The sequence below is a fragment of the Protobothrops mucrosquamatus genome, unplaced genomic scaffold, assembly GCF_001527695.2.
Source record: "Protobothrops mucrosquamatus isolate PMUCROS unplaced genomic scaffold, P.Mucros_1.0 scaffold411, whole genome shotgun sequence".
Taxonomy (NCBI): domain Eukaryota; kingdom Metazoa; phylum Chordata; class Lepidosauria; order Squamata; family Viperidae; genus Protobothrops; species Protobothrops mucrosquamatus.
The window spans coordinates 574,541-600,661 of record NW_015386740.1 but is presented as its reverse complement, the minus strand read 5'-3'; the positions used below and the strand labels follow the sequence as shown (position 1 = coordinate 600,661).

Sequence of the window (26,121 nt, the reverse complement as noted above, 5' to 3'; positions counted from 1 at the left end):
ATATCCCTCTGTTTATGCAGCCTATGATTTCATTGGCTTTTTTGGTGGCTGTAGCACACTGCTGGCTCTTATGTAAGTGATTGTCTAATAAGACTCCAAGATCCCTCTCCTTCAACGAATTTTCAGCTTTTAAAATATTATATTCATTGTATAATATTTGTAGCCTATATGAAATGTACATCCAACATATTAATATATATATATATTAATTTTATGTTAAAGATTTTGTTATTAGTAAATAGAAAGTAGTGTTATCATAAGATACTTATTGATAATTCATAATTATCTGTTTCCTATATCTTTATTTTTGACATTGTTTATCTTCAATTGAATTCTTATTTGTTTGGGATTTTGGCTTAGATGATTGTATTTTTTTTATTGAACATTAATTTTATCTTGATTGGAGGTGGAAACCCACATGCTGCAGATTCTATTACATGCATTTTGCTCCTAGGTGTTATTCAGAGGTTGATTTCTAAAGGCCTATAAAGACTTGGCACTTGGCATACACGAAGGCAAGGGTTCTGAAACAGCCCTTCAGGGATAAGTAAATGTATTTGTCCCTTTCCAAAATAAAATGAATGGCTTCATTCAAGTTGGGATTGGATAAGAAATCATTGTGCGTCTTACTTTTGATATTACATTTTAATTTATATTTTCCAGGATTTCTCAGACTTTGCAGTACCATGACTGCTGCCTTTTAACTTCTGCAGGCAAAACAAAAGAGGAAAATCTAGAGCAAGTTGTGACCTCTGATCATGTTTTTAAGAAAGCTTTTGATTCTGTCTCCTCACCTTTAATTTCTGGTGACCCCTATTTGAGTACCATTAAATTAAGGGAAGAGCAATACTATAAATCCATATAACTGACAAGCAGTGGAATAAACTATCCTTCCTATTCCTAAAAAGTGCAGTCCCCCAATGAAGATCCTGTATAGGTGCATTTTGTTCAATGTTTACATGAAAGTTGGGAAGGGATAATTATATCTGCTTTAAAACCAATGGCTGATTCTTTCTGCAGCTGATTGATCATGTACTGCTGAAGAATCTTAATTCTATATGTAGGATGTTGCTCCTGAATTAGGGCAATTGTTGGATTTTAGGAATCTATGGTGATTTGGTCACTTGAGCACTAATAATAAAAGCAAATATTAAAAATAAACTTTTCTTTTAGAGACTTTGAGAAGTATTGAAAAGAAGCTTAAATTCAACCATTTTATTGTCAATATAATCTAGTGATAGCAAACAATTTCATTTAGTGGGATAAAATAAGATGTTCATTATCAGGCAATTTAATTGCTTTGAAGAACACTGCAGGGTATCAGTACCACATCATTTAGGAAACATTTTTACACCCCCCACCAAATGCTTGAACATTAATGAAGTTTGGAACAGCATACAAGGACAGAACACTTTGTGGTTTCTGACCTTGTGGTTGATACTAAAAATATTACATGGCAATGTAGATTAAAGAGAATATGTTTAATCATTTGCAAATCATTACTGTGCTTTGTCTTTTGACCCTTAAGATATACTTTTTTTTTCTAGAACAAACTACTTTAAAAAGAACCTTCATATTCTATTACAGAAATAGAGCTGCTAAATGTCTGTTTTCTTGTAAATGCATTGGGGCTAAAACTTTATTTCCATTAAACGATGTATTTCCTAAGCAGATTAATTTTCTTTGTCAAACGTTGTAGGCAATTCTACAACAAAAATTAGAAGAAATAACAGTAGCTCCAGTCTTTTTATCTATCTGCCTCCAATTTGCCTCCTATCAGACAAATGTTAGAATTTCTTTTTTGGAGCTGCATATGTATATATTTGTAGGAGAGAGACTGGTTGAGTCAGAGGAAGGAGTCAAATGGGGAATTAATCTGGATTCGCTACATGGGCACAAGAGAGCAACGTCTGATTCCCCTTGAATGTTGTTGAGCCTTTTCTAGTCTTACCTAGGTGCAAACTGTCAGTCTGAGAAGATTCCTGTGTTATAAGCTTGAGCAGTAAACAGCTAGTTGAACTCTTTAGCCATGAGCCTGGCTGTTTGCACCTGACAATATGATCTTTAAAGTAATTTTAGGATTTTCTGCCCACAAATAGTAGGATTCCATTGCTTTTGACTATTGTGATCTCTGTGTTTTCTTTTTCAAAATGTCTAACTTTTCTAGATGATTGAATTAATGCAACAAACTAAGCCATTATATGGTCTATTGCATTTTGGCTTAAGAGTTGTATGAATATGACAACTGTGGTTTATTCAGTAAAGGCAAAGTGTAGCACACTGTGCAAGCTAGATCGTTTTTCCCCAAATCTGATAACTAAAGACCTTGGAGTAGTAGCATGTCTTCACTGTCATTGAAGAGAATCTTTAGGAAGTGACTTGAATGATTATAGAAAGAACTGTATATGCCTGAATTAATGATTTGTACTTTTTTCTACCCACCCATCCTTTTGTCTCTTTTTTTCAGGAGAGAGCTATGTGTGTGGTTCAATAGAGCCCTTTAAGAAGCTGGAGTACACAAAGAATGTAAATCCTAATTGGTCTGTAAATGTTAAGACCACCTCAACTTCCCGTTCAGTGCCCTCTCTAGCCACGGCCAAAGGAAGCCCTCCAGATTCAAAGGAGAACAAGGATTTCATTAGACCTAAACTGGTCACAATCATCAGGAGTGGTGTGAAGCCACGCAAAGCAGTACGGATTCTTCTTAACAAAAAAACAGCACATTCATTTGAGCAGGTTCTCACTGATATTACTGATGCCATCAAACTTGATTCAGGAGTAGTTAAGCGTCTTTACACACTGGATGGGAAACAGGTAAGAGAATTCTTTAAGCTATCAAATAAAACATTACATACAAATATAGATTTTCGGGTTACTAAGATAGTGCTTCTTAGCCCAAATACCTGTTAATGTAAATAAAATAACATTATCATAAGAGAGCCATATAGAGAAAACCATTAAAATTAGGAGCATAAGTTTCTTGAGGCTGATGTTTGCATGAAAGTAACACTTGAATTACTTAAATCTTTCTAACAGCTAAGAGCCTATTCTGTGCTCTTCTCCATTTGTGGAGAAAAAAAATCACTTAAGTGAAAATCTGAACTGCAAAGTTGTCCCTAGTGGTTCATAAGTTCCTAAGTACTGTGCCGAAAGGCAGTTCATGCAAAGTTCTATTCAACCTGAGTTCAGTGAGAAATAACCAGGGCGTGTAGTGATAGGACAGTCAATTTAATTTTTTCTAAGGAAATAAATTTAGATCAAAGTCAAGAGCACAACTTAGTTTTCAAAACTCTTCAAAAATTTTCACTGCTTGAGCTGTAAAACATTTCTCATGAGACTTCTTTATTATGTCCTGCTAAAGTAATAGGCTCTGCTGCTTAATCGTAGCAGGCAAAGGAATGGGAGAAAGTTACATCTCTTTGTCTTGAACAGAGACTGCTATGTCCGGTGAGTAAACAAAGGCACTTATCAAGCAGAAAATTTAGGCAGTGATTTAATTCTTAGCAGGAGTAACCGATTGGTCAGCTTGTATGTATTCATACAGAAAGTCGATGATTTCTATTTGGATTAAGTAACTGATGTTCCATTTTCTTGACCAGAATCATTTTTTTTCTTATATAACATTTGAAATACTAGGTTTTTCCCCCTAGTTTTTCATACTGTGCATGATTAAAGAGAAGAAATTCATAATAAATCCAAAAATTTGTTCCACTTCTGCATATAGTTACATTTCTACCTCTGGCTCAAAACAGTATCTAGAAAATCCCCAGAACAACTAATATGCCATATTGCAGATTTCCTAGATTGGATTTAGATATCTTAAAATGTTCTTGATAGAAAATATACTTTTGTTTTATGAGGAGCAAAACTCCTGTAGTACAATTAATCTCCTTTTAAATACAAATGCGAGAATAAAGTTTGTAGTGTTTGATTATGACTGATTAATAATTGGCCTTATGACTTTTGAATTTTCAATGCACATATAAGTTACTAATCCAGGGGTATGTAACTTCTATTAATTTGAGTGCACTGAGTGTCACATGGCTTGCTGGGGGGGGTGTGAGCTACTTGAAAAATGGTCAGAGACATTTTTCTTTATTATTTTTTTATGACTGTTAAACATATTCAAACATTTTGCCCACCTCTTAGTTGGGTTCTAGGGACACCAAAAAAGATGCTGGCAGTTTGCACTTCATACATCTCTGGCTTGATTCTCAGTTATTCTGTTAACATAATATGGTTAGATATATCAATACTCTGAGGTCATAAGGCACCTTTTATTTTGGTTCTAGAACTTGTAAATTTCAAAAGTCATTAAAAGATCCTTTTCTACTGTTGTTTCCATCTCTCATCTAAACTTTAAAGTTAAACAATTTAATATCATTGCTAAACAATTGCTAAACAATCTGGCTACCAATGACAACAGAATCTGTAGACTAATACTAGTAAAACTTTCAGTAAGTTTTACCATAGCCTTGAAATTTGAATTTCAAATTTGAAGTAAACATTCAGATCAGTGTGAAATACTGGCTTCTAAGACCCTGACTTTCAACAGGGTCATGAAGTTCCAAAATGATAGGCAGGACAAGAAACAGAATGTATCATAACCCCATAAAACATCTTGGTACCCTGACATCCATAATTCTTTGTTTATGAAGTATCTGATTTTTCTGTTAAGTCCTACAGCTTGGAAGTATTGCCTTTGAGGCTTTAAGGCATAACAATATTAAGATATTCCATCAAGCAAATGGAAAATCAAACTCAGTCTGAATTGTTTTAATTGTCTTTTCAACTTGAGTTAAGCAGTCATTTTTTTTGAAGCTGACAGACTGGAATGACCCCAAGGCCAATAATCGAGTAGTAAGTCATGCTTTTGATTAAAAGAGGAAATGACATTATTGATTAATTTACAGACACATGTGGCTAAAGTTTCAAACCAGAAATAACAAATCAGGCTTCTTTCAGATTATATATGTGAACTTCTTTTCAAATGTACCCATAAACAGCTTTTTAACTGTGAATAGTTCTTTAGCGTCAAGAGAGTCAACTCTCCTTTAGGACAAAATCCTCAAAGCAGCAAGCACATAGTTCAAGATGATGGGAAAACAACAAAATCTATGGTCAACTAATCTAGCAAAGGTGTAGTGGGATGAACTATATGTTAATTCTGTAGCACAGGGGTCTTCAAACCTGGCCCTTTTATGATTTGTGGACTTCAACTCCCAAAATTCCTCAGTCAGCATGCCTGGCTGAGGAATTCTGGGAGTTGAAGTCCACAAGTCATAAAAGGGCCAAGTTTGAAGACCCCTGCTGTAGCATATAAATTACATTAACTTTTCTGTCTCTGTTCCTCAATTGATTTATTTTCTGAATCTCAAAATTTACACAGGTTTTAAAAACATACTTTTAAAAAGTCCAAAAAGGTCTATTGATGTCAATAGAAACCTTTTCCTTGTACCGTATTGTGGGTATGGTGGGTGTTGCAGAGGAAAAGGGATTTTAAAAATGAGGTGATTATGGGCAAAATGTAAAGCCACCCTATATGTTGAATAATCTTCCTGCAGTAGGACAGAAAAAGGACAGCTACATACATGAATCATGAATAAAGCATTCTAAAAAAAACAGTTATTGGCAAAATATGTCATTTATTGAGCATAACATTCTATTACACAACACTGTGGCCTAAAAAGCTTATTCTCTATGAACTTCAGATAAGTGAGATGACCTAGAGGAAAGGCACTTGTTCATTGTAGTGCTTTCTATGCCGATAAAGGCTCAAAATTATCTCTTTCTAAACTGAAAGATAGATTATAAATTCCCTATGATATAAAAAACTGATCTTTCCAAAATTTACATCCTGAATAATTTATGGCTTTGTTTTGTGTTGTGTTTAAACCATCTGGCAAGATATTGTGCACTGTTAGCTGTCATCATCCCCAATTCATATAGTAACTGATCACGTTTTAGCAAAAAATAACCATCAGGTTGCGAAAGCTAGTGTATGTGATTCCAGGTGGTAAATTATATAAATGCTAAATTATGAACAAAAGCTCAGCACTATGGACATTGCTTTGAAGCAATACAGTCCATATGTCTTGATACGAACAGTGTCAGTTACAAAGAAACGATGTTATAAATGAATAGTACAAATCAGTTTGAAAAAAAACCTTTATTCATGAAATTGAAGTACAAAATTTCATCTCTATTCTCTGTGCCTTCAGCTCATATCCTATGACTTGGTAAGCATTAAAGCATTAAAGGAAATTGTAAGCTGTGTGTAGCTTATTGGTACCCTCAATATTAATGTCCTTATTAAATAGATAAACATACTAAATTACATCTCATTGCTGTTTAACACATTGATCAAATATTAAGCACAAAAAGGTAAACAGTAAGTGCAAGATATCTTCTTTCTTGTTACACTGCTCTTTTAAAGATCAAAACAATATTTGAACTGAATTGGTGAAAGACCAAACATTAAAGGGGATACTTTGAATGCAAGCAATCCAAATTGTTTGATATCAATAGTTAAAATAATAATTCAGCAAGAGAGACCTGGAGATAATGCTAGTTAGAGGAGATTGTATTGGTCTAGATCAGGGGTGTCAAAGTGCCAGCCTGCAGGCTGGATGCGTCATGGCAAAACCGCGCCCACCCCATTGCCGTTAATAAAAAAAAGTCATGATACGTCACGATATGTCACGTGACGTTGCAGGTTTGACACCCCTGGTCTAGATGGAGAAGCGTTCTGATTTAGGCAGTAATAACATTTCTTTGTCATTACTGGAAACCAAATCTGATTTATTTTTCTTTCTGATAAAACAGCATGTTTATTGGAAAAGAATAGATAAAGTGATAAATGAAGGCAATGTTTTATAGCTAAAGACACACTTTAAAAAAATAACCTCCAAGGGCAGCAACAGCCAAAATGGAAATGTGGTGAGAGAGAATAAACTCAACATCTTGGTTTTAGAGGTAGTAGATTAAAAAAATAGGTATGTTAAATGTTTATGAGGCGTAATATATTTACAGTATTTTACCTTTTATTCTCTTAAGAAAAGGAAAAAATCCCTAATAAATTTTGGTGGCCCAATCTGGTTGAAGGATCCAAAGGCTACAAAAAAAAAAAAAGAGTTTATGGGCTGAATGTACAATTGGCTTCAGGTTGCCCTGTCTCTGCTGTAAATGATATTGGGAAAGTCTCTCTTTTCTATTTCCTACATTCCATTAGGGCTGATTTGTATATATGTATCATAAAAATGCCATTTGACCTGCACATGATGTTTCTTTCCAAACCATTAATGGATGACCAGCAGCAAGTTGGATGGACTGAAATACTGGAATCATTGCTAACACTCAATACTATGAGTTAACTTTATGTCACGGAATCAATGCTATATATAATAGATAACTTGTTTCTTACTATTGAATCTTTTCCAATTCTCAGAGACTGCCTGGATAAGTTTCTGCAGTTCCCGCAGTTTTCTTGGCAAGGTTTTTCAGAAGTAGTATGCCACTGCCTCCTTCCTAGGGATGAGAGAAAGTGACAGGCCTGACACTTAGCTGATTTCATGCCTAAGGTGGGACTATAACTCACTGTCTCTCAGTTTCTAGCCTGATGCATTAATCACTACACCAAACTGGCTTTCATAACAGATAACAGGTCATGTGGGAATATGTGGGATTGGTGGAGAGATGCGTCATTCTATGCACTGTGCTAACATTTGAATAGATCCTTTACAAATAAAGTGAATTTGGTAGTGAAGTGTTTAGGTTGGTTTAGCCCTGATCAACTCACGCTTGGATTATTGCAACATGTTTTATCTAGGGCTATCCTTGAAGAGTATTTGCAAGCTATAGCTGACATAGAGTGCAGCCAAGAGGACAGTTCTTAGGGCCTTTTCTGATCTTTAAAAAGATTAAAGTCCCTCTGTTTCCAGTTTGCTTGTAATGATGATTGTAGACTTCCAACAGTACTTTCTGTGGCTGAAAATGAACAAGATGTGCTCAATTTCTATATAATTTTGTTGTAATCTGTGAGAAGTTCTTAGAGAAATCTCTAATTTGTTTGATTTAAAGAAAAAGTGGATTGCTTCTGAATTTTCTCTCCAAAAACCTAATATATAAAGTTGTACAACCTAGTACATAAAGGTAGCTTATGCAAGGCCGTTGATTATATTTTGGCTCATTTTGGCTATAAAAGTCCTCTTATTTAAAAAAAAATAGACTGTTTTAAAAGTAGCCACTGAAACAAGAATCCAATTTAGTTTATCAGAAATGTGGCTAAGTAAGAGAGGTTATAAATGCATTTCACAATATTGAAAATGTGAAGGAAAGGATCCTATTTCTAAAGACTACCATCTTTGCAAGATAGAATTTGAAGTAGAGGTTCACTTGTCAATTTTCAGGCCCATTAAAATATATAAATAACATTCCCTGTAATTGACATGTCTCCTTCAGAATAGACAGTGTCCTTTAAAATACGAAAAGGAGCATTTTGCAACATTTTAATTTCCAAACTTTATTTGAAAGAGATGCATATTGAAAACATTATATAAATCACTAAGGAAAAAAATGACAGCTGCTAGGTGAGTCCACATGTGAGTAAATCTAATATGACAGTCTGCTATGTTTGCAATTTAATGTTTAAGAGCACTTCAGCATTCAGAGCAATAACTTCAGATAGTGAAGGAGAATAAGTCCTGAACAGAAGAGAGATGATTTTATCCAGCTTCTTGTACAAAATGGATTATCATTCACTTCAACTGTTACAGCCATGTTTTTCTTATGTCAGCATTCTTTTTTTTTCTGGTAAACATCTAGAGGAATCCAGAAAACTATCTTCAGGAAGGAATGCATTTAAAAATATTGCTTGAAATGCCTAGTCAGCTCTGAAGTTTGAGAATTCAAATGTATGTGATTTGTGCTTCCTTGGAGATTTGTATTCTCAGAGTCAGCATGGCTTGGACATGGTTGTTGAAAGCAATCTGACATGGAAATTGCTAAGAGATGGAGTCAATTAAAAGGCAGTTTTACAGTGTCAGCTTGATACTGCTGCTTTTACTAACTTGGTGAAAAGTTTGAACTTTAATGTGTTCGAGGAATGCCTTACCAATTTTGTTGCGATTTGGCTTCCTCTGTAATGTTTCCATAAAAAAGCAGCACAATTACTTTATTTTTCCTACCAAACCATTTATTGAGATAAGTGTAGACTAAATGGCTACAGGCAAATATGCATGTGAAAAAACAGTGAAGGTAGCTGGATTTACATTAATGAAACCATGGTTTTTAAGAGACAAGAGGCAATAGTTATGCTTCATTCAGCATTAGTCATGCTTGTTTTGGATAGCTTGTCCAGTCCAACATTCTGCATTTGAGAAAAGAGATTGACTTTTTATGGCAATCCAATGGCTTGGATCCAAGCTTTACTTTCTGCAAATTTGTCTCTAACTCCCTCTTCTTCTGGCCTTACTTCACATTCTAGAAGGTTTTCAGATTTTCAGATACAGGAAAATAGGCAAAGATGTTTCCAGTTTCCTTGATGAAAAGTTCTGTGAACTGTGTTTATTTTTGATGTTAAGACATATCTTATAGTGCAGGTAGTATAGTAAAAGCTATCCTTTGGTAATGAAAGTTGTTGCTGCTATAGATCTATAGTATTATAGATCACTCCCATACAGATGATTCTGAGCAGTATACGAGAGTACACAACACAAAATGAATTTCTCTAACCTTAAAAAAATCAACATATCTAAATATTCAGAAGGATTAACCTTTACACTGGGTTAAGGTTAAGCTAAGTTCTTACCTACTCTTTCAGCAGCACTAGCATATTTTCAGTTATATTCGTCCAGATGAGGGGATTATTAAAAGTTCTTCCAGGATTAAGGAGTTCTTTAGTACAAGATTGGAACAGTAGGACTGTCCTGCTCTGTTTCATTCATAGTGGTAGAGATAAATGAGAAGACACATAGTAAAAGTACATGCTATGCTTACCTACACACACACACACACACACACACACAAAACACTAACAGTGTGTGTGTGTGTGTGTGTGTGTGTCTGTATTTGTTAGTGGTTTGAACAATAGTATTTAAATATTGATTGCTTCATAAAATGCGTTTACCGTATTTATTTATTTATTTATTTATTTATGAATGATATCACAATTGACTGGCTTCACATATACTATGCCTAAAGCATAATATGTATTATACCACGGGTGTCAAACTCGCCATGTCACATGACATGTTGCGACGTATTGCAACTCTTTTTGCATTGCCGGCAATGGGATGGACGCAGCTTCAGTATGATGAAACCGGCCTGCGGGCCGGCAGTTTGACACCCCTGCATTATACTATTGAAGCCCCTATTTGTACGTTTTCAGCAACATAACTCAGCAAAGCTTGACAGAATTTTTCAATAAAACATTCAACCCTTGGACACACACACACAAACATATACCGGTAATCTTATCTAAAAGGCCAACAATGGCTGCAGGCCAAATTACCATAAGATTCTTTTGTTATAGGCAGCAGTGGTGAAAGGTTATCTTGACATTTTAATACCATCTTTAGGTTACAAAAATCCAGGTGACCCTGCATGGTAGAAAAAAGTTAACACTTTCTATATCACCATGTTGTCATGTATTGGTAATTTTCATAACTTATAATTGGAAACTCCAGAAAGAGGTTTTCAAATGCAGGGAGAGATTGCCTGTTAGAAGCCAGAAATTCCATTAAATATGGCAAAGTCCTTTAAGGCACTGTCTCTCAATGTCAGCAGCTTTAAGATGGGTGGACTTCAACTACTAGCTGAGGAATTCTGGGAGTTGAAGTCCATGTATCTTAAAGTTGTTGAGGTTATTAATTCACATCTAAAGCTGCATTGAGTTCACATGCTGCAAGAAACAAAATATTTTGTGCCTATATATGTATAATTTAATATTAGGGGATGTTTATTATAAAACAATATTTTTAGTACGTCAAAAGTATCTTTCATAGATCCAACATGATTTTTGTTAATGGATGAGAATAATTAAATTGCATAAAAATGAGATTAGAAGGTCTTCATATGTGATTTTCTATGCTGTTGCTTTTTTCTTCTACATTTGATAAATGTCTTAGAGATTTCCTTGGTAACACAGTTGTCTTCAGTGGTTGCTAAGTAACTATGTTTTGCAGCACAAAAGGTTGCAAGCTTGCTCCTGCTACCCAATGGTTTGGTTCTCGGCACTATTAAATAATGGAAGATTTTAATATTACTCAACTGCCCCAAATAAAAAAATGTATCCAAATGCCTATATTCAAATAACAATTACGCCTCTAGAAATTTCAGGTGTAAACATTGTCAAAATGAACTATCCCAAACTGATGAGTTTCATAGAAGGTTTCCACAGTGGACCAAAATTATGTATTTGGCATAATAGTTTGTAAGCAGTGGAGAATGGGAATGATGTATAAGATAATCTAATTTCTGAGAGAAAAATTATATCCTATAGAATGTTTTTTTTAATCGTGGCATACAGCTTCTAACATGGAACATAAGACTTGTTTGGTCTAGTAGTAAAGGAATTGTAGTCCTACCTTAGGCATGGAAGCCTGCTGAGTGACTGGCCAGTCACACACTGAGCTCTAGGAAGAAGTCACTGGCAAACTACTTCTGAAAAAGTTGCCTAGCAGTCTGAACGCACTTGTCCTTGCAATTGCCAAGAGTCAAATTTGACTCAAAGGCAAAAGAGAGCCAATTTGGTCTAGTGGTTAAGATGCTAGACAATGAGCAGAGAAGTTCTGTTTCTGCTTTAGGCAGGAAACCAGCTGCATGACCTTGGCCACTCATTCATTCTAGTTATAGGAAGAAGCAATGACAAACTATTTCTGAAAATATTGCTGAGAAAACTCTATGGCCGGGGTGTCAAACTCGCAACATCATGTGACGTGTCACGACGTATTGGGACTTTTTATCCATTGCCAGCAATGGGGTGGGTGCAGTTTCGGCATGACACATCCGGCCCACGGGCCGGCAGTTTGACACCTCTGCTCTGTGGACTTGTGCAAGTAGTTTCCAGGAGTAAAATCTTATTAAAAATTTAAAAAGTTTAGAACATTTGTTGACACAGGGTATAAGCCTCTTTCCTGTTATTTCCTTGGTAAATAAGCATTGTGGAGCTTTCACTGATCTGATACATTTCAAGGAGACATTGGTTGGATTTGTATAAGACAGTAACGTGTGCTGTGGATTGTGTTGCATGCAGCCTGAGATGAGATTGAGAGTTGTCAAACATGTGAATGCTGGATTTAAATTCAATATTTAACTTACGTAAGTGAGACCTAGCTTACACTGAGATCAGATATAATGCTTTTTTGGAATATAATAATGATTACTATGAATCAATTCTGATATTGTTTTGGATCATTGAAATTATGCTTCATGATTAAATCAATATTGTTTTCTATAATTTTGTATGGGAATAAAACTAAAGACTTATAATGATGCCAGCACATATGATTGTTATTGCACAGTTAAGATCAAATCCATTTATAATTTATAATCTATTACAACTCAATTAACTTTGTTATGGTAAATTAAATTTAAAAGTAAAGAAAAAATCAACAGACTGGGTCAACATTGCATACGTCAACTATTTCCTTTTAAAAATAACCAGTTTATCAGTCTCTGGTTAGTACTTGAAATCTAAAGGAAATTTTAAAAGGTGGTGATGGCAATCCACTTGTCTACTATGGCCAAAAAAAACAAAATGGAGATATCTATGTGGTCACCTGGAACTGAGCTTGACTTGAGGGAGTCTATATTAACACAAATATCTGACTTTGTATTCTCTAAGCCTTGCCTCTTTTAATATTTGCTATAGTTTAGAGCAGTGCTTTTTTTCTTAAAAAAAAAAAAAAAAAAGGTGCCGGAACTCACACACGTCATACAACTTACCTTGCCTACTCTACAAGGTTCCATCCAAAAAAGGTGCCAGAACTCTGTTCTGGTCATTCTATGAGAAAAAAAGCCCTGGTTTAGAGTAGAGAGGAAGCTAGTGCAGTTCGACCCCACCAATAAGGGATAATTTGTATGATCAGACAACTCTCTCTTGGTGTGTAGATGCATACTTAACATATGCAGCATCGTTACACTGTTCCAACAAAGTTGAAGAACCTATTTTGAATGTTACCCCCTCTGTATGAAACACTGACATCAAGCTAGCCTCTGAGGAAGAATAAATCTTTCAATATACAAATACATTTGCCTTAATTGCCTATTATCTGTATTGATAATATGCAACCATGTCCTTACAACACAAATAAGTTCTATCAGTTATGCTTCAGACTCTGTTTGCTTGACAATACTCCTGTTAGCACTGAAATGAAGACTTACAGGAAAAGAATCTGACAGCTGCTTTGCAGCAAAACCAAAGAAATTGGGAATAAATATCAAAACTTAGTAAACTTCAGATTTTTGTCATTCTTCTTGGGCATTCTGCCATCTTTGATTCAGCTGATTAACTTTTCTTCCTCAAACTTCTGAACAAGATATAGAAAAAAAACAACTCTAAAGAAGAATAATCATTTAAAGCTGCCTTGATTTTTCAACACCTCAGATAAATAACAGAAAAGAAAAAATGTTTTTTTCTAGAAGATAAGGAAACCTTCATTACAAAGCTTCTGTTGGCTAAGAATGTTGGTAGATTTGGCTTCTTAAAATTGGCCCTATGGTAAGCTAGACAATAATACACATGTTGTACTGTGAAATGTGGATGTCATATGCATCAAATACATTAAAATAAAAGGATCATCATGTATTTGATATGCATCAGATCCAAATCCCAGTTTCTGAGATTTGAACTGCCCCATTCCCTCCCCCACAGCCGTGCCAATGGAAGCTAATTTCTCTCTCTCTCTCTCTCTCTCTCTCTCTCTCTCTCTCTCTCTCTCTCTCTCTNTGTGGCTGTGGCTGTGGCTGTGGCTAAGGAATGTCTTTTAAAATCAACTAGTAAGAGACCTGAGTCCAAAGCTGTGAAAGCCCTAATGAGAATTGAAAGCCCACACACATGCTTCCTTTAATTAAAAAATGTTTAGCAGGGTGAGTTTTATGCTTCATCTTGAATGTAGTGCACATATTGACTCCTGATTTCAACAATATTTTGTTGCCCTAATGTCCTAGCCTTGTAAGTTTGGTTTCTATGAGGCATTGCTGGAAACTCTTCTAAATTGCCCTCTAACATTGTTGCATTATTGTAGTAGATCAAGCAAGCGTGTGTTAATTGATCTTGAAGTGAGGGCATGGAGGAAAAAGTGTTTCAGTTTAATTTAGTTTAAAATCTATTTTCATGCAAGTTTTAATTAAATTAAAAATTAAATCCTTTTTGATTTGTCTCTCCCCAATTGTAGTTAACATTTAAATTACAAATCTAGATTTTGATTTTGAATCGCTTCATAACTGCTAGTTTGATCTTTGTTAATTTCCAAAACTTGTAATTCTTGGTTTTAATGAATCCTTAAAGAAATAGTTGAAATGTTAAGTGACTTACTGGACTGTGGTGCTTTTTTTTTTCATTACAAAGAAGAAAATATGCAAGGGTCTATTGTATTATGCCATTCCACTAATCCAGCATTTATACAATATCAGCTGTGGGAAAATCTGCTGAAAATGGAAGAAGATGACTATGAATGCTTGCATCTTATCTGAAACTCTTAATATTTTAGAAAAGCACTTGATGATGAATAAATAAAAAACAATATTTGCCTTAATACTAAACTGCACTTGAAAATTTTGTACAGGAAGCAGAAGAGAAACAATCTTTGTTTACAAGGATTCAGAACTTTAGAAGCCTAACAAAAATTGACATGCATAAATATATTCAGTATATTTACAAAACTAATTCTAATACTATAGACAATTTGATCCCTATATGTAAATTTCCAGAAGACTTCCCTGTCTTTTTCCCTCCAAAATGGCTGGAACATTTTTACAGACTGCTGTATTAGTGGTCTTTAAACAGAGGTTCATTTGACGTATTGAGATCTAACCATCTAACTGTAGTTCACGGGTGTCAAACTTGCCGGGTCATGTGACGTGTCACGACGTATCGTGACTTTTTTTCGCATTACCGGAGCTGGGTTGGGTGCGGCCTCTGTATGATGCAACCGGCCCATGGGCCGGCAATTTGATACTCCTGCTGTAGTTAATAAAGAATTCTTAAATTCTATCTAGAAATTTTCTTTGAATACACAGAAGAAATATAGTTTGCTTCTCTTAACTTTAGTCTAGGCAGATGGAAAGTGATATTTTGACCACAGAGACTTACCTTTCCTCAGTTAATAAAAGTTTGTATCTGCAATATTTATGCCTTGGCATTGTTAGTAGTTAGAGTAGAGATTGTCTGGTTCTTTTATTTGGAAGCCCAATGTAAAATTTATGCATAAAAAGCCTGAGGAGTGATATCTTCAAAGGGAAAGTGCTTGAGTTTTTTTGTAGAATTAATGTAATTTGCTAATAATATGACTTTTACTTTCTTTCAGAAATTTATATCCAGGATTAATAAATTGAAAGGAGCCTTATTTTAAAAAGATAATTTCAAATGATGTTATACGCTGTAAAATTATTTGAAAAAAGTAAAGTCTTACTATATATTAAAATCAGTTATTATAATATTAAGATACCTTTCCCAGCAACAAACCTTGTTTTCACTTATAAAATAAGAAAGGAAACAAAATACTTCAATTTTTCCACCTTTTTATGCCCTATATAACCGATAATTGTAGTATAGTACATTTAAACAGTACAAACTTTCCCAAAGCCATGTTTCTCAACTAAACTGTATTTGCTCATATATTTGTGGTAGTGGGTTTTTTTTGGTAATGCTAATTACCAATGTGACTGATCCAAAACTATTAAGAAAACTGGGCTCTGTTCCATTGGGTCAATTCTAACACCCTTTTCATCAAACTGGATGTCTTAAATTTATTTTAATATTGATTTGCAGTTATGCCTAGAAACTTCTTTTGGAGTTTATATTTAATTTGGTAGCTTTAAAAATGTACAGCTATAGAACATGATTCCAATAAGATAAGATGATGGATCAATAAATTCTTCCAAGTAAAAATCACAGTGACAAGGTAGCAGTTTTTTAAACTTTAAGGAAGCCTGAGTTACTTAACAGTAAGTAATAAATAGGCCAACAATTGTTAATTCTAACAACCAACTCCACTCCATACAAACCATTCCACTTCCATACAGAAGCAACCACCCCAAGCCCCACCGCATCATGCTGTGCCTCACTAGTTGCTTGCACACCCTGCAGCAACCAACCCAAGCCTGTTGTGCTTGCACATCATTCACCCATGCCCATCCTGAACTAGCTACTGTAAGTCTTGCATTTCCATTGTGCTTGCTCTGATGTACCCTTAGCCTACCTTCAAACAGGCCACCCCATGCTTGCGCCATGCCTCACCATCCCCTCTTGCACTCAGTAGCCATTTACCTGCCTGCCAGACTACTTGCAAGCTACCTGGGACTTACAGTTTCCTGCCAGTTCTGTTGCTAATTGGAAGCCAGCAGGAAATTGTAAGAAGTTGTAACACTCACTAAGTGATGTGATCACATAATGTTGTACTTTACAACTTCATTACTTCGTATCAGATATTCTGGTCCCAATTACTGTCATTAACTAAGAACTACCTCTTCTTACTGATATGAACTTTACATCTCCAAATGAATGAAAATAATCCAGAGCCAGAAGTGGTGCCTTGCATACCAACATTCACATCTCTATATTGAGTACTGGCATTTTCAGTTTAAACAAAAAGGATTAGACTTTTGCCTAAGGCACTGGAGTTACTGGCAGTCCAAATAGAAAATTATGTTTAATTTCTGATATATATGGCAGGTTAGAATTTTAAACCAAAATTAATACTCCAGTTGTTTGTTCATAAGCAAATTTGTCTTCATAGATAGAATTTTTGTTTGAATATTTCAGTATAAGGTGATGTATGTTTACTGAATAAAATGATTTCTGGAAATGATCTAAGAAATGTTACTCAGAAGAAGAGGATACATTTCCTTGAATTCTTCCCTATTCCTGAATATTTCTATTCACTTTATTTAATTGTAAAAACAGCCATTATCTTTAGTTTTTTATTTTTGTGAATGGACAGAAGAAAATCAATATAGCACAAAATTTCCATTAAGGATGTCTAAATCTGCAAACAGATGTGTTTTGTCTAATGAAAAAAACCCAGATGAATTGATGAAATGCTGCACTATATTTCCCAATATATGTTCAAACAATATGACAGAAAAAGTAGGTGTTTCCCTAAGTCCGTTTTCATGAAAAATGAGGTAAGTTCAACTGTTGCTATAATTAAAATTTTAATTCACAAATATATTCTTTCAGATGATGAAATGGCAAGCAGTTCTCACAAAATTAATAGCTGACCTTTATGATGAGCTTATCTGCATTGGGAAGAGCTTTAGTTCTATAAAAAGCAACTCCTGTATAAACAGTTCCCTAATTAAAGGTTTTAATTATGCAGATTCAGAGAGATTTGAATTGAAACAGGGCTTGCATTTTAACTAGTTCTAAAAATTTACCAGCAGGCTTGAATATATTGATGAATCATAGGCAAGGCTAAAGGCAGGTGTATTTGATCAATTTCAAATGAAAGATATCTGGCAAAAAGGAATGCTACAAGGAGCAGCTTTTTATTTACATTGGTCAATGGTGGTCAGGTCTAAAATGGTTGGCTATGATAATGTCTCTTCAAACTCACTCCAAATTTTGTGCCCACTAACTAATAAAAATTCTAGTTTAAAACTCAGAGCAAGTACATTAATTTGTATTCTTAGCACATTTACTAAATGTGTATCAAATATCAATTTTAAGACATGTAAATGCTAATAGAAAGATAGTCTGTTGATATCTAGTTAGATCAAATTACTTATTAGCACCTTATGGCCAGACACAATAAAATATCCAGCAATAGAGCTGTTACATACATCTATATGAATAACAGAAACACAAATGAAGATAACAGGATCAAAAAATAAATAAGATTCTGGATAAAATATTGTAATTTAGTAAGTGGTGCAGAGATAAATATTCAAGTTAATAGTATGTTGTACTATTTGGTTGTACTACTGAATGTTGGTACAACATTCAGCCACATGGGAGAATATTTTTGAATCCTTTTCTGAAAGAAGGAGTGGTAAATAAAATTCATTCCTTGTTTGAATTTTTTTTCAAGGGCAGATAAATGAATCATTGTAGACAGAACAGCAAAGAAGGATATGGCTTAAAGTTACTGAGCCATCAGTACCTATTCAGAGAGACAGGGGTACCCGTTGTGTATTTTGAATTTATTCATTCTTTTACCCATGCTTTTCCTGTATCCTTGGCATGCTAAACAATTGGCAAATGTTCAAATGCTTCACATCTCTTTCTCCAAATATGTCTTGTATATGTAGCTGTAACTGAATATTTCAATAATAGTTAGGTCAGTCCTACGCACTTGGTTCTAAAACATTTCAGGTTTGTTAGGTGTTTTCTTCGCATTCTTTAGACAATTCCTTCTGTGGCAAGGTTGGAGAAATGGGGGGTTTTTTTTACAGTTCTTCCATGCTGATCATTATCTAATAAACAATGTGACATTGTGGACAGTTCTCTGTGCTTTTTAGATTGTTTGCGGGGATTTGTGGCTTTTGTTTTGCAGACCTGACCAGTTTTCAAGCAATTCTAGCAGAGTTTTGTAGTCTTCCAGAGTGTGCCTTGATTTTAACAGTTCTATGTAATGTCCATGTTAACAATTTTTTTCACAATTGAAATGGCTTAGCTGGAAGCATTTAGGGATTTTTAAAATAATCTTCTCCTGCTTTGTCAGGGTGAATAATCTTCATTTTCAAATGCTCAGACAGAATTTTGAATAGCAGCCCAACCCAAGAGAGATCACAAGTGAATAACCTTGCTGCTCTTGCTTTTACCAGTATTTTAATAATTCATTGCTGTCAATGCCAATTTGCTTGCTGCAAATCTCATGAAGCATATTTCCCCAAGCATATTGGCAATTTCCCCTTCTTAGGTCAGAGTAAGCTTGAGTCCACATAAGTTTTTTTGACACTGGCTGAAAAACAGATTGCCAAACATAAGTTGCTAAGTTCGTCAATGTTCTTACTCAGGTAACTGAGTGTAGGTGAAGTTGATCCTGTTCTTCTGAAGAACAAATAACAGAAAATAAATATAAAAGAATATCATGTATTAACTAAATTTCTATATTATGCAGTAGTAAGTATCTAATAAAAAGATCTATAGTGTTTGGTTGATAATTGAGAACTGCTTTCTGTGTGCAAATTTAAACACTTAGTCTTTATCTTTCAAAGCTTTAAATGGTGCAGAGTTTTGCTAAATCCAGTGGTGTTACGTGTTTCATTACAAGCTTGTCCAGTTGCAGGACAGGCCTTTTTGAGGGCCACCTCAGTTGGAAATATACAGCTAATGGCAACTCATTAATTTGTGTCTTTTGCATTTTCCAAACTCTGGAATGTTCTCCTTTGAGAGCTAAAATTGTTTGCAGTACATTCACGTTTTTAGAAAGGATTTAGGAAACATTACTTTAGTTGTACCTTACACATTGTCAGTATTCTCTCTCTTTCTCTCTCTCTGTATATATATACACATACACATAGAGACAACCACACATACATATAAAATCAATATTGTGTACCAATTTGAATGAAATGGAGAAAACCTATTGTGAGAGGTGACAGGTGTCATGAATAGATAGGTGAAAATGGAAAAGGAATGAATTGAGAATCATTGTCATCAGTCATTCAGTCATGTCCGATTCTCATCGACTCTATGGAGCAGCACTCTCCATGCCCATCTGTCTCACACCACATCCTTCAGCTCTGCCATGGTCATCCCAGTGTCATCTTTTATTATGTCAAGACCGCAGGTACTAAGTTGGCCCCTTCTCTTTTTTCCGCTGATCACTCCCAGCATGACTGACTTTTTAAGTGAGTTAGCTCACCTGACCTGGCCAAAGTATGATAGCCTTTGTTTGGTGATCTTGGCTCTGAGTGAATCGAGAATATAATTGATCAAATTGTATATAATGAAAGAGTAGGAAAATTAGTGAAGCATACAAAGGTGGCAAAGGGATTTTTTTTTATGTGTGAATTTTTTGAATAGCATTTTTTAAAATTGAAACTTACGTTGGATTTAAATCTTAAAATAATTACTATGATTATTAACAATTATTATACATTTGGCTTCATAAATGTATGACTACCTGGGTCAACATGTGCAAGTTTATTATGAAAGCCATCATAATGTAGGATTCACATATGTGTGATAGCAAATAGTTTACTATTTCTTATATTGTGTATTACTTCTGATATTTTACAGCTAATCATTATTTTTATAATTTCATAAGGTCAAACTGACATTGCATGATACTATTTCTGTATGTTGCTTTTGATTTGTTTCTTGGGAATAAGCTCTCCATTGTGATGGATCATCAATAAATTAACATAAAATTTTGGTGGTTGATATTGTAGAGGAATACATTTTCATTCTGATGTGTTCATGCAATATGCTAACCCATAAATTATGGCTTATAAAAACCAATGGATTAATTTGTACAACATACTAAGTTAAAATCAAACAAAGTACACTACAGACTAGCTTTTTGTGGCAAACGTTATTTTAATAATGGATCCATGCTTGTTCCTATAGGGACAAATAATAAAGATTCCTTAAAATGAGGACACTTTTCAGCCATTTACAATTATTTCTTTTGGAACCAACTTTGAAGTTGATTTCTCTATAGAGAAACTTCCTATATATATTCAATATTGTATGTCTGCTTTGGCATTATTTTACAATTTAAACTTTTATATATAAATACACTAGAGCTATTATGTCCTTAATAACCATGCCCTATCATTTTTGTGGTTATTTTTTAATCTGTAAATACAATTTGTTATGAAAAGCAATATATGTGTGAAAAGCAATATATACTGTAAGTGAAATAATATGGACAATGTAACATTATGTAGATATATAACTGGGAACAACTTCCCTCCAGACACTGGATCAATACTTAGTTGGCTAGGGGTGGAGATGTATATCTGGGTATCATCAGGATACTAATAATACGGCATCCTGTGCTCCAATAAAAAGGTAATGGAAGCAGTAGCATTCTGCAAATGTTAGGCAGAAGGAGATATGGCTAGCAAGAGTCATTTCTCTGAGATCATAGCAAGTTACCTAGTCAGATGGTAACACATTTGCAAATGAAAAAAACTTCAGAGAAGTACAATCCAGCAGGGCAAAATGGTATACTTTATAGCTTCTTTTTCCCACAAGCATCAAATTGCATTTTAAAGATAGATAGACCTGTTTAGAAGTCAGAATTCTGGGTGAGTGGTTTTGAAATAAAACAGATCTGATCAGTGCTGTAGGAAACTGCCTGCTAGGGAGAACATTATCTGATTTAGATACAAAGTTTTACTTTATTTCTTGATAAAGTGCATCACTTCTATGAATGCAACTGAAGTTTTATTTCTGCTCAGCCTTTTCTACTTTTCAGTATTTTTTCTAATCAATGCCTATAAAAGTTGGAAGATGGAAAGCCTTCTAACATCTGAGAGGGAAGAAGTGGATATTCTTAGGTGCTTTTCCAAGATCATCATTACAATAATGTAGAAACTGGGCAATTTGTTTTGTATTGTGTATATGAATTTTTGAACATGATATTATATAGAGAAGATTTTTCAGGGTCCTGGTGGACAAGCCCAGATGTTCTTCACATATGCAGACACCATTTTTATATTTTTAAATATTCAAAATATATACATTAAACACTTAGAAGAGATATAATAAGGAATAAAGTTGTACTAGCGCCATGAATCAAATGTTGTGTCATATTGCTTAAGATTCATTATTTTTACTGATGCTTTATCAAATACTTACCTAGCACACAAGTGCTGTTTCTATATGCTAAATCTCCACACATAGTCTTAATCCATGATTTAAGATTATGTGAAACTCATACTTCTAAAGGATAACCTGCGTAAACTTATCTTCTCATATTTTTAGCTGTGTTTCTTTACATGAGGAATATAGATACATCTTAACATACCGTGAACATCTGTTAATTATGGATAAGCAGGAAACATGGATGAATTTGGTCCCAACTCTATAAATGTACCATTCTACGTATTTCAATTTGACGATATAAATCAACTTTTAATTTTTAAAAAAAGCTATTTTTATAAATAGTCCCAGGAAAGCTTGTTGAGGATATTGCCTTAAAATGAATATGAAGTACTCTGAAACCAGAATTAATAAACTCACATAATATCTTATGGCATAATACTTCCTTTCTTTCCCACATCATTATTATTTTATCAGATTCAGTAATGCTATATATTTAGGTTTTTCCCCTAAAGCATATGTCTTCTCTAAAACCTCTAAGCAACTGATATCACCGTAGCTGAGATTCTAAATGCTTAAATAATTAAATGCGTATACTGAGATGGAGGAATTCAGTGGTTGAATTCACATATTGAATCCCCAGTTTTCTAATCAAGATAAAAATGGAATGCATTCTACATAAACTTTGTTTATAAAGATTCCAAAATATAAAAAATTGTTAAAAGGCCAATCACTGTTTAAATAGTTTTTTTAGAAGAGTAAAACAAAAGTATCTAGCATCAATTCATGCTAGTTCTAGAGGAAGAAATACCATCTTTCTATAAAAATATCAAAAACAAAGTGATTATTCTGGAAGTATATGTGCTCAATTTATTTTCTTTTTTTCTTTCCCCCATGGTATATGGGATGCAGATGCACATGCCACAAGACTAGAAACGAGAAATTCTGTCAAAAAAAAATCCCACAGTATCACCGGTTTTAAAAATTCACAGAGCCAAAATTAATCTCAACAAAATATAACCAAATTGCAATGGTACATCATGTATAGCATTCACTATTAGATGTGCAGTGTTTCACACATATTGAGTTGATAATAGCAAACTTGTGAAAATCATATATATCTGTATATCAGATGGGCTCTCAAAGTCAAAACTCGTTATCATATTTGTATAGGATCCCATCTCACATGAAAGACACTGAATGGCATGTAGAACTTAAATTCTGATAAGGATATTTATATAACAAATTTCTATGGCTGCCCATCTTACTCAACATGACTGGCAGGTATACAACCATAATTAAAATCATGTTACAACTGTTAAAAACTTTAAAAAAGAAAATAAAGATTTCAAGAGAACATCCATCTAAACCCAATATAAGTTTCATGCAGGGTTCCCATGGGATCCCCAAGGTTCCTTTTTTCAGGATTTTTGTAACTGTTAACAGCATTGCAATCTGTAGTTTGGACGCATTAGATGAGTTACTGTTTTCATTAAAGTAATTGATGGCTATCTATGTGTGATTTGCATTGGCATTCTAGCAGAGGGAAAAAGAAATTTCATTTGTTAAATGGATTACTTTGGTACCTCTCTTATTCCTACCACTATAATCAAAGTCCAGTTTGGTTTTGTTAATCTAATCATACAATTAGTGAGATAAATGGAATTGAAACTGAATTATTTATTCAAGACCAACTAATGAATTTCTGAAGAAGTTGAAATATGAACCAGGAACATTCTGATTCTTCTTTGCTCTGAAATTATATTTTTCAGGACTGGTTTTTAGAATGGAGATGAACTTTGTTGCCATTCAGATGTAACAACAACAACTTCATTTTCTTTACAAACTCAAAGTGACATCCTCATTTACAATAATTCCATGAAATAGGTTGGGCTGAAAGATAGTGAAAAAAACAACATTATTTAGAGTGCACCTGGTCAAATCGGAACTTCAGTCTTGGCAATACCTTAATTGCTTCACTGATGGATTGATACTATCAGAAGCTGTCTATCTTATGAACAAATAATAGATTTGACAAAGCCAGTTTGATGTAGTTGTTAAAGTGGCCTAGAAATCAGGAGAGTGAATTCTAGTTCTGTGTTAGGCAAGTAAGCTAGCTGGGTGACTTTGGGCCAGTTACTTTCTCATAGCCCAACTAACCTCACAGGGTTGTTGTGGTGGTGAAATGGGAAGAAGAAGGAGTATTATGATGGTTTGCTGCTTTGAGGTAGCTATAAAAGTGATAAATGCAGGATAAAAATACAATAAGTAAAACAAGGGGAAGTACTAATGATAGATAATGAGAAGAGAAACCAACAAAATATATTCTTTCATTTTGATGTTACTTATGGATGCTCAGTTTATACATTAAATTAAAATATTTAACTCTATTCCCTTTTTTTTAAAAAAATACCATATCATAATTTGGAAAAAGTAGCCCAATGGATCTCTATTGCTGCATATTTCTGTGTAAAAAAATTGCTAGCGACTTTGTAGTCCAATTTTTCCCTTTGAGCAGCTGCTAGTTTTATGTGACAAATCAGAGCTAAAATATTTGTTGGGTGCAATTAACATTGTTGATGCCATGGATCAATGGCATCCATGCCATTGGATAGGTATAGGTTTTCTGACCATAGCTGAGAAGTTTGGGTTCCCACAAGGACAACTGTACAATCCTAGAATAGAAAACTGATTGGTTGAATGTTAGATGCTGCTGACATTATTAGATATTCATAGTCTTTTTAGATTCTTTAGTATATACGGTAAATACCGTACATTTTGAAGATGATTCTGATAGCCAAATTTCAGTGAACAGAACAGCACATTAATTTCAATGGGATTCATATAGAAAGATTTCCTAGCATAGAATCATAAAATAGTAGAGTTTGAAGGGTCCATTGGGCTATCAAGTCCAAACACTTGCTCAATGCAGGAATCAAATCAAAATATACTGTCTAGCCTCTTCTTGAACATGTCCAGTGAAGAGGACTTAACTCTTTTTCTGGTTAGTTGGTTCCATTGTCAAACTAATGTTAGAGAGTTTCACAGAATGTTCAATCAGAATTTCTCTTCCTGAAACTTAAATCCATTACTCTTCATGATCCACTGTGAAATATGAGACAACTGATCTATTATGTGACATACTATTGGGTAACTGTAGAATGCTATCATATTCTCCCTTAGCCATTTCTTCTCAAAGTACAACATTTTGAATTCTTAAGTTCCTCCAAGTTTTGGGTTCTGGTTCCCTGATCATCTTGATTGCCCTTTTCTGAATTGTCCATTTGTGTGAATCCTTTTTCATGTGTGATGGCAAGAATTAGATACAGTATTCAAAGTTTTATCAACACATCTGGAACCTGGAACTACCAAGGTTAGAAACAAGAAGACAAGGCAGTAGTGTCCCCTGGTGTGTGTGTGTGTGTGTGTTTGTGTGCGTGTGTGTGTGTGTGTATAAAAAGGTAAGATGCTGGAAGTGGAATTAACAGGGCAAATGTGAGATATATTCATCTTTCTCGTATTTTACATAACCAGATTTATATCAAACAAAAATACAACTTGTCCTCATTTATGTACTTAGGAAAATATGTGTCCCTATTGATCCACTTAGAGCCAGCTAGGTGTAGTGGTTAAGATATAGGTTAAAAACCAGGAGGCTGTGAGTCTAGTCCTGCCGTACGTACAAAGCCAGGTTGATGACCTTAGAGCAGTCACTCTCAGCGGTAAACCACTTCTGAAATCTTGCCAAGAAACTGCAGGAACTGCAAGGAGTATTCAGGTAGTTGCCAGATGTCAACAATGACTAGAAGGAGAAGAAAAAAAATCACTCCCTAAACTTGTCTGTCTATCATCTATTTATCTTATCTTTAGCGCAAGCAGTGCCAACCTCAATCTTCATCCGCTTCTGGGGCAATAGCTGTCTTCTACAAATAATTTCAAAGCACCAAGAATAGTTGGAAGGATTTCTTCCCCAAAACTCAGTGTTTAAAGGAACTCTTGGATTCTGCCATCTCATGATTTATTCAAGACTATGAAACTTCAAGTAACTAAATATATGAACATTAGAATAATTCTTCTGGAGTAAGCTAAGGCCCAACTTCATCCATTATTTTTTTTACAATAGCCAACTATGTGCCTCTGGATGTTTAACTTTAGTTCTGTAACTGGTATTTCAAAGCATG

The 26,121-nt window shown here is 34.4% G+C and overlaps 1 protein-coding gene across 3 annotated transcripts in view; it reads left to right on the top strand.

Moving 5' to 3' along the window:
- The window catches only part of DCLK1 (doublecortin like kinase 1), a 159,335-nt gene that overhangs the window by 7,655 nt on the left and 125,559 nt on the right, over positions 1-26,121 (top strand). For all 3 annotated transcript variants that reach the window (XM_015816185.1, XM_015816184.1, XM_015816186.1), the window contains exon 2: positions 2,468-2,814. In XM_015816185.1, the coding sequence (XP_015671671.1) occupies positions 2,468-2,814 (347 nt within the window). The remainder of the gene's footprint in view (positions 1-2,467; positions 2,815-26,121) is intronic.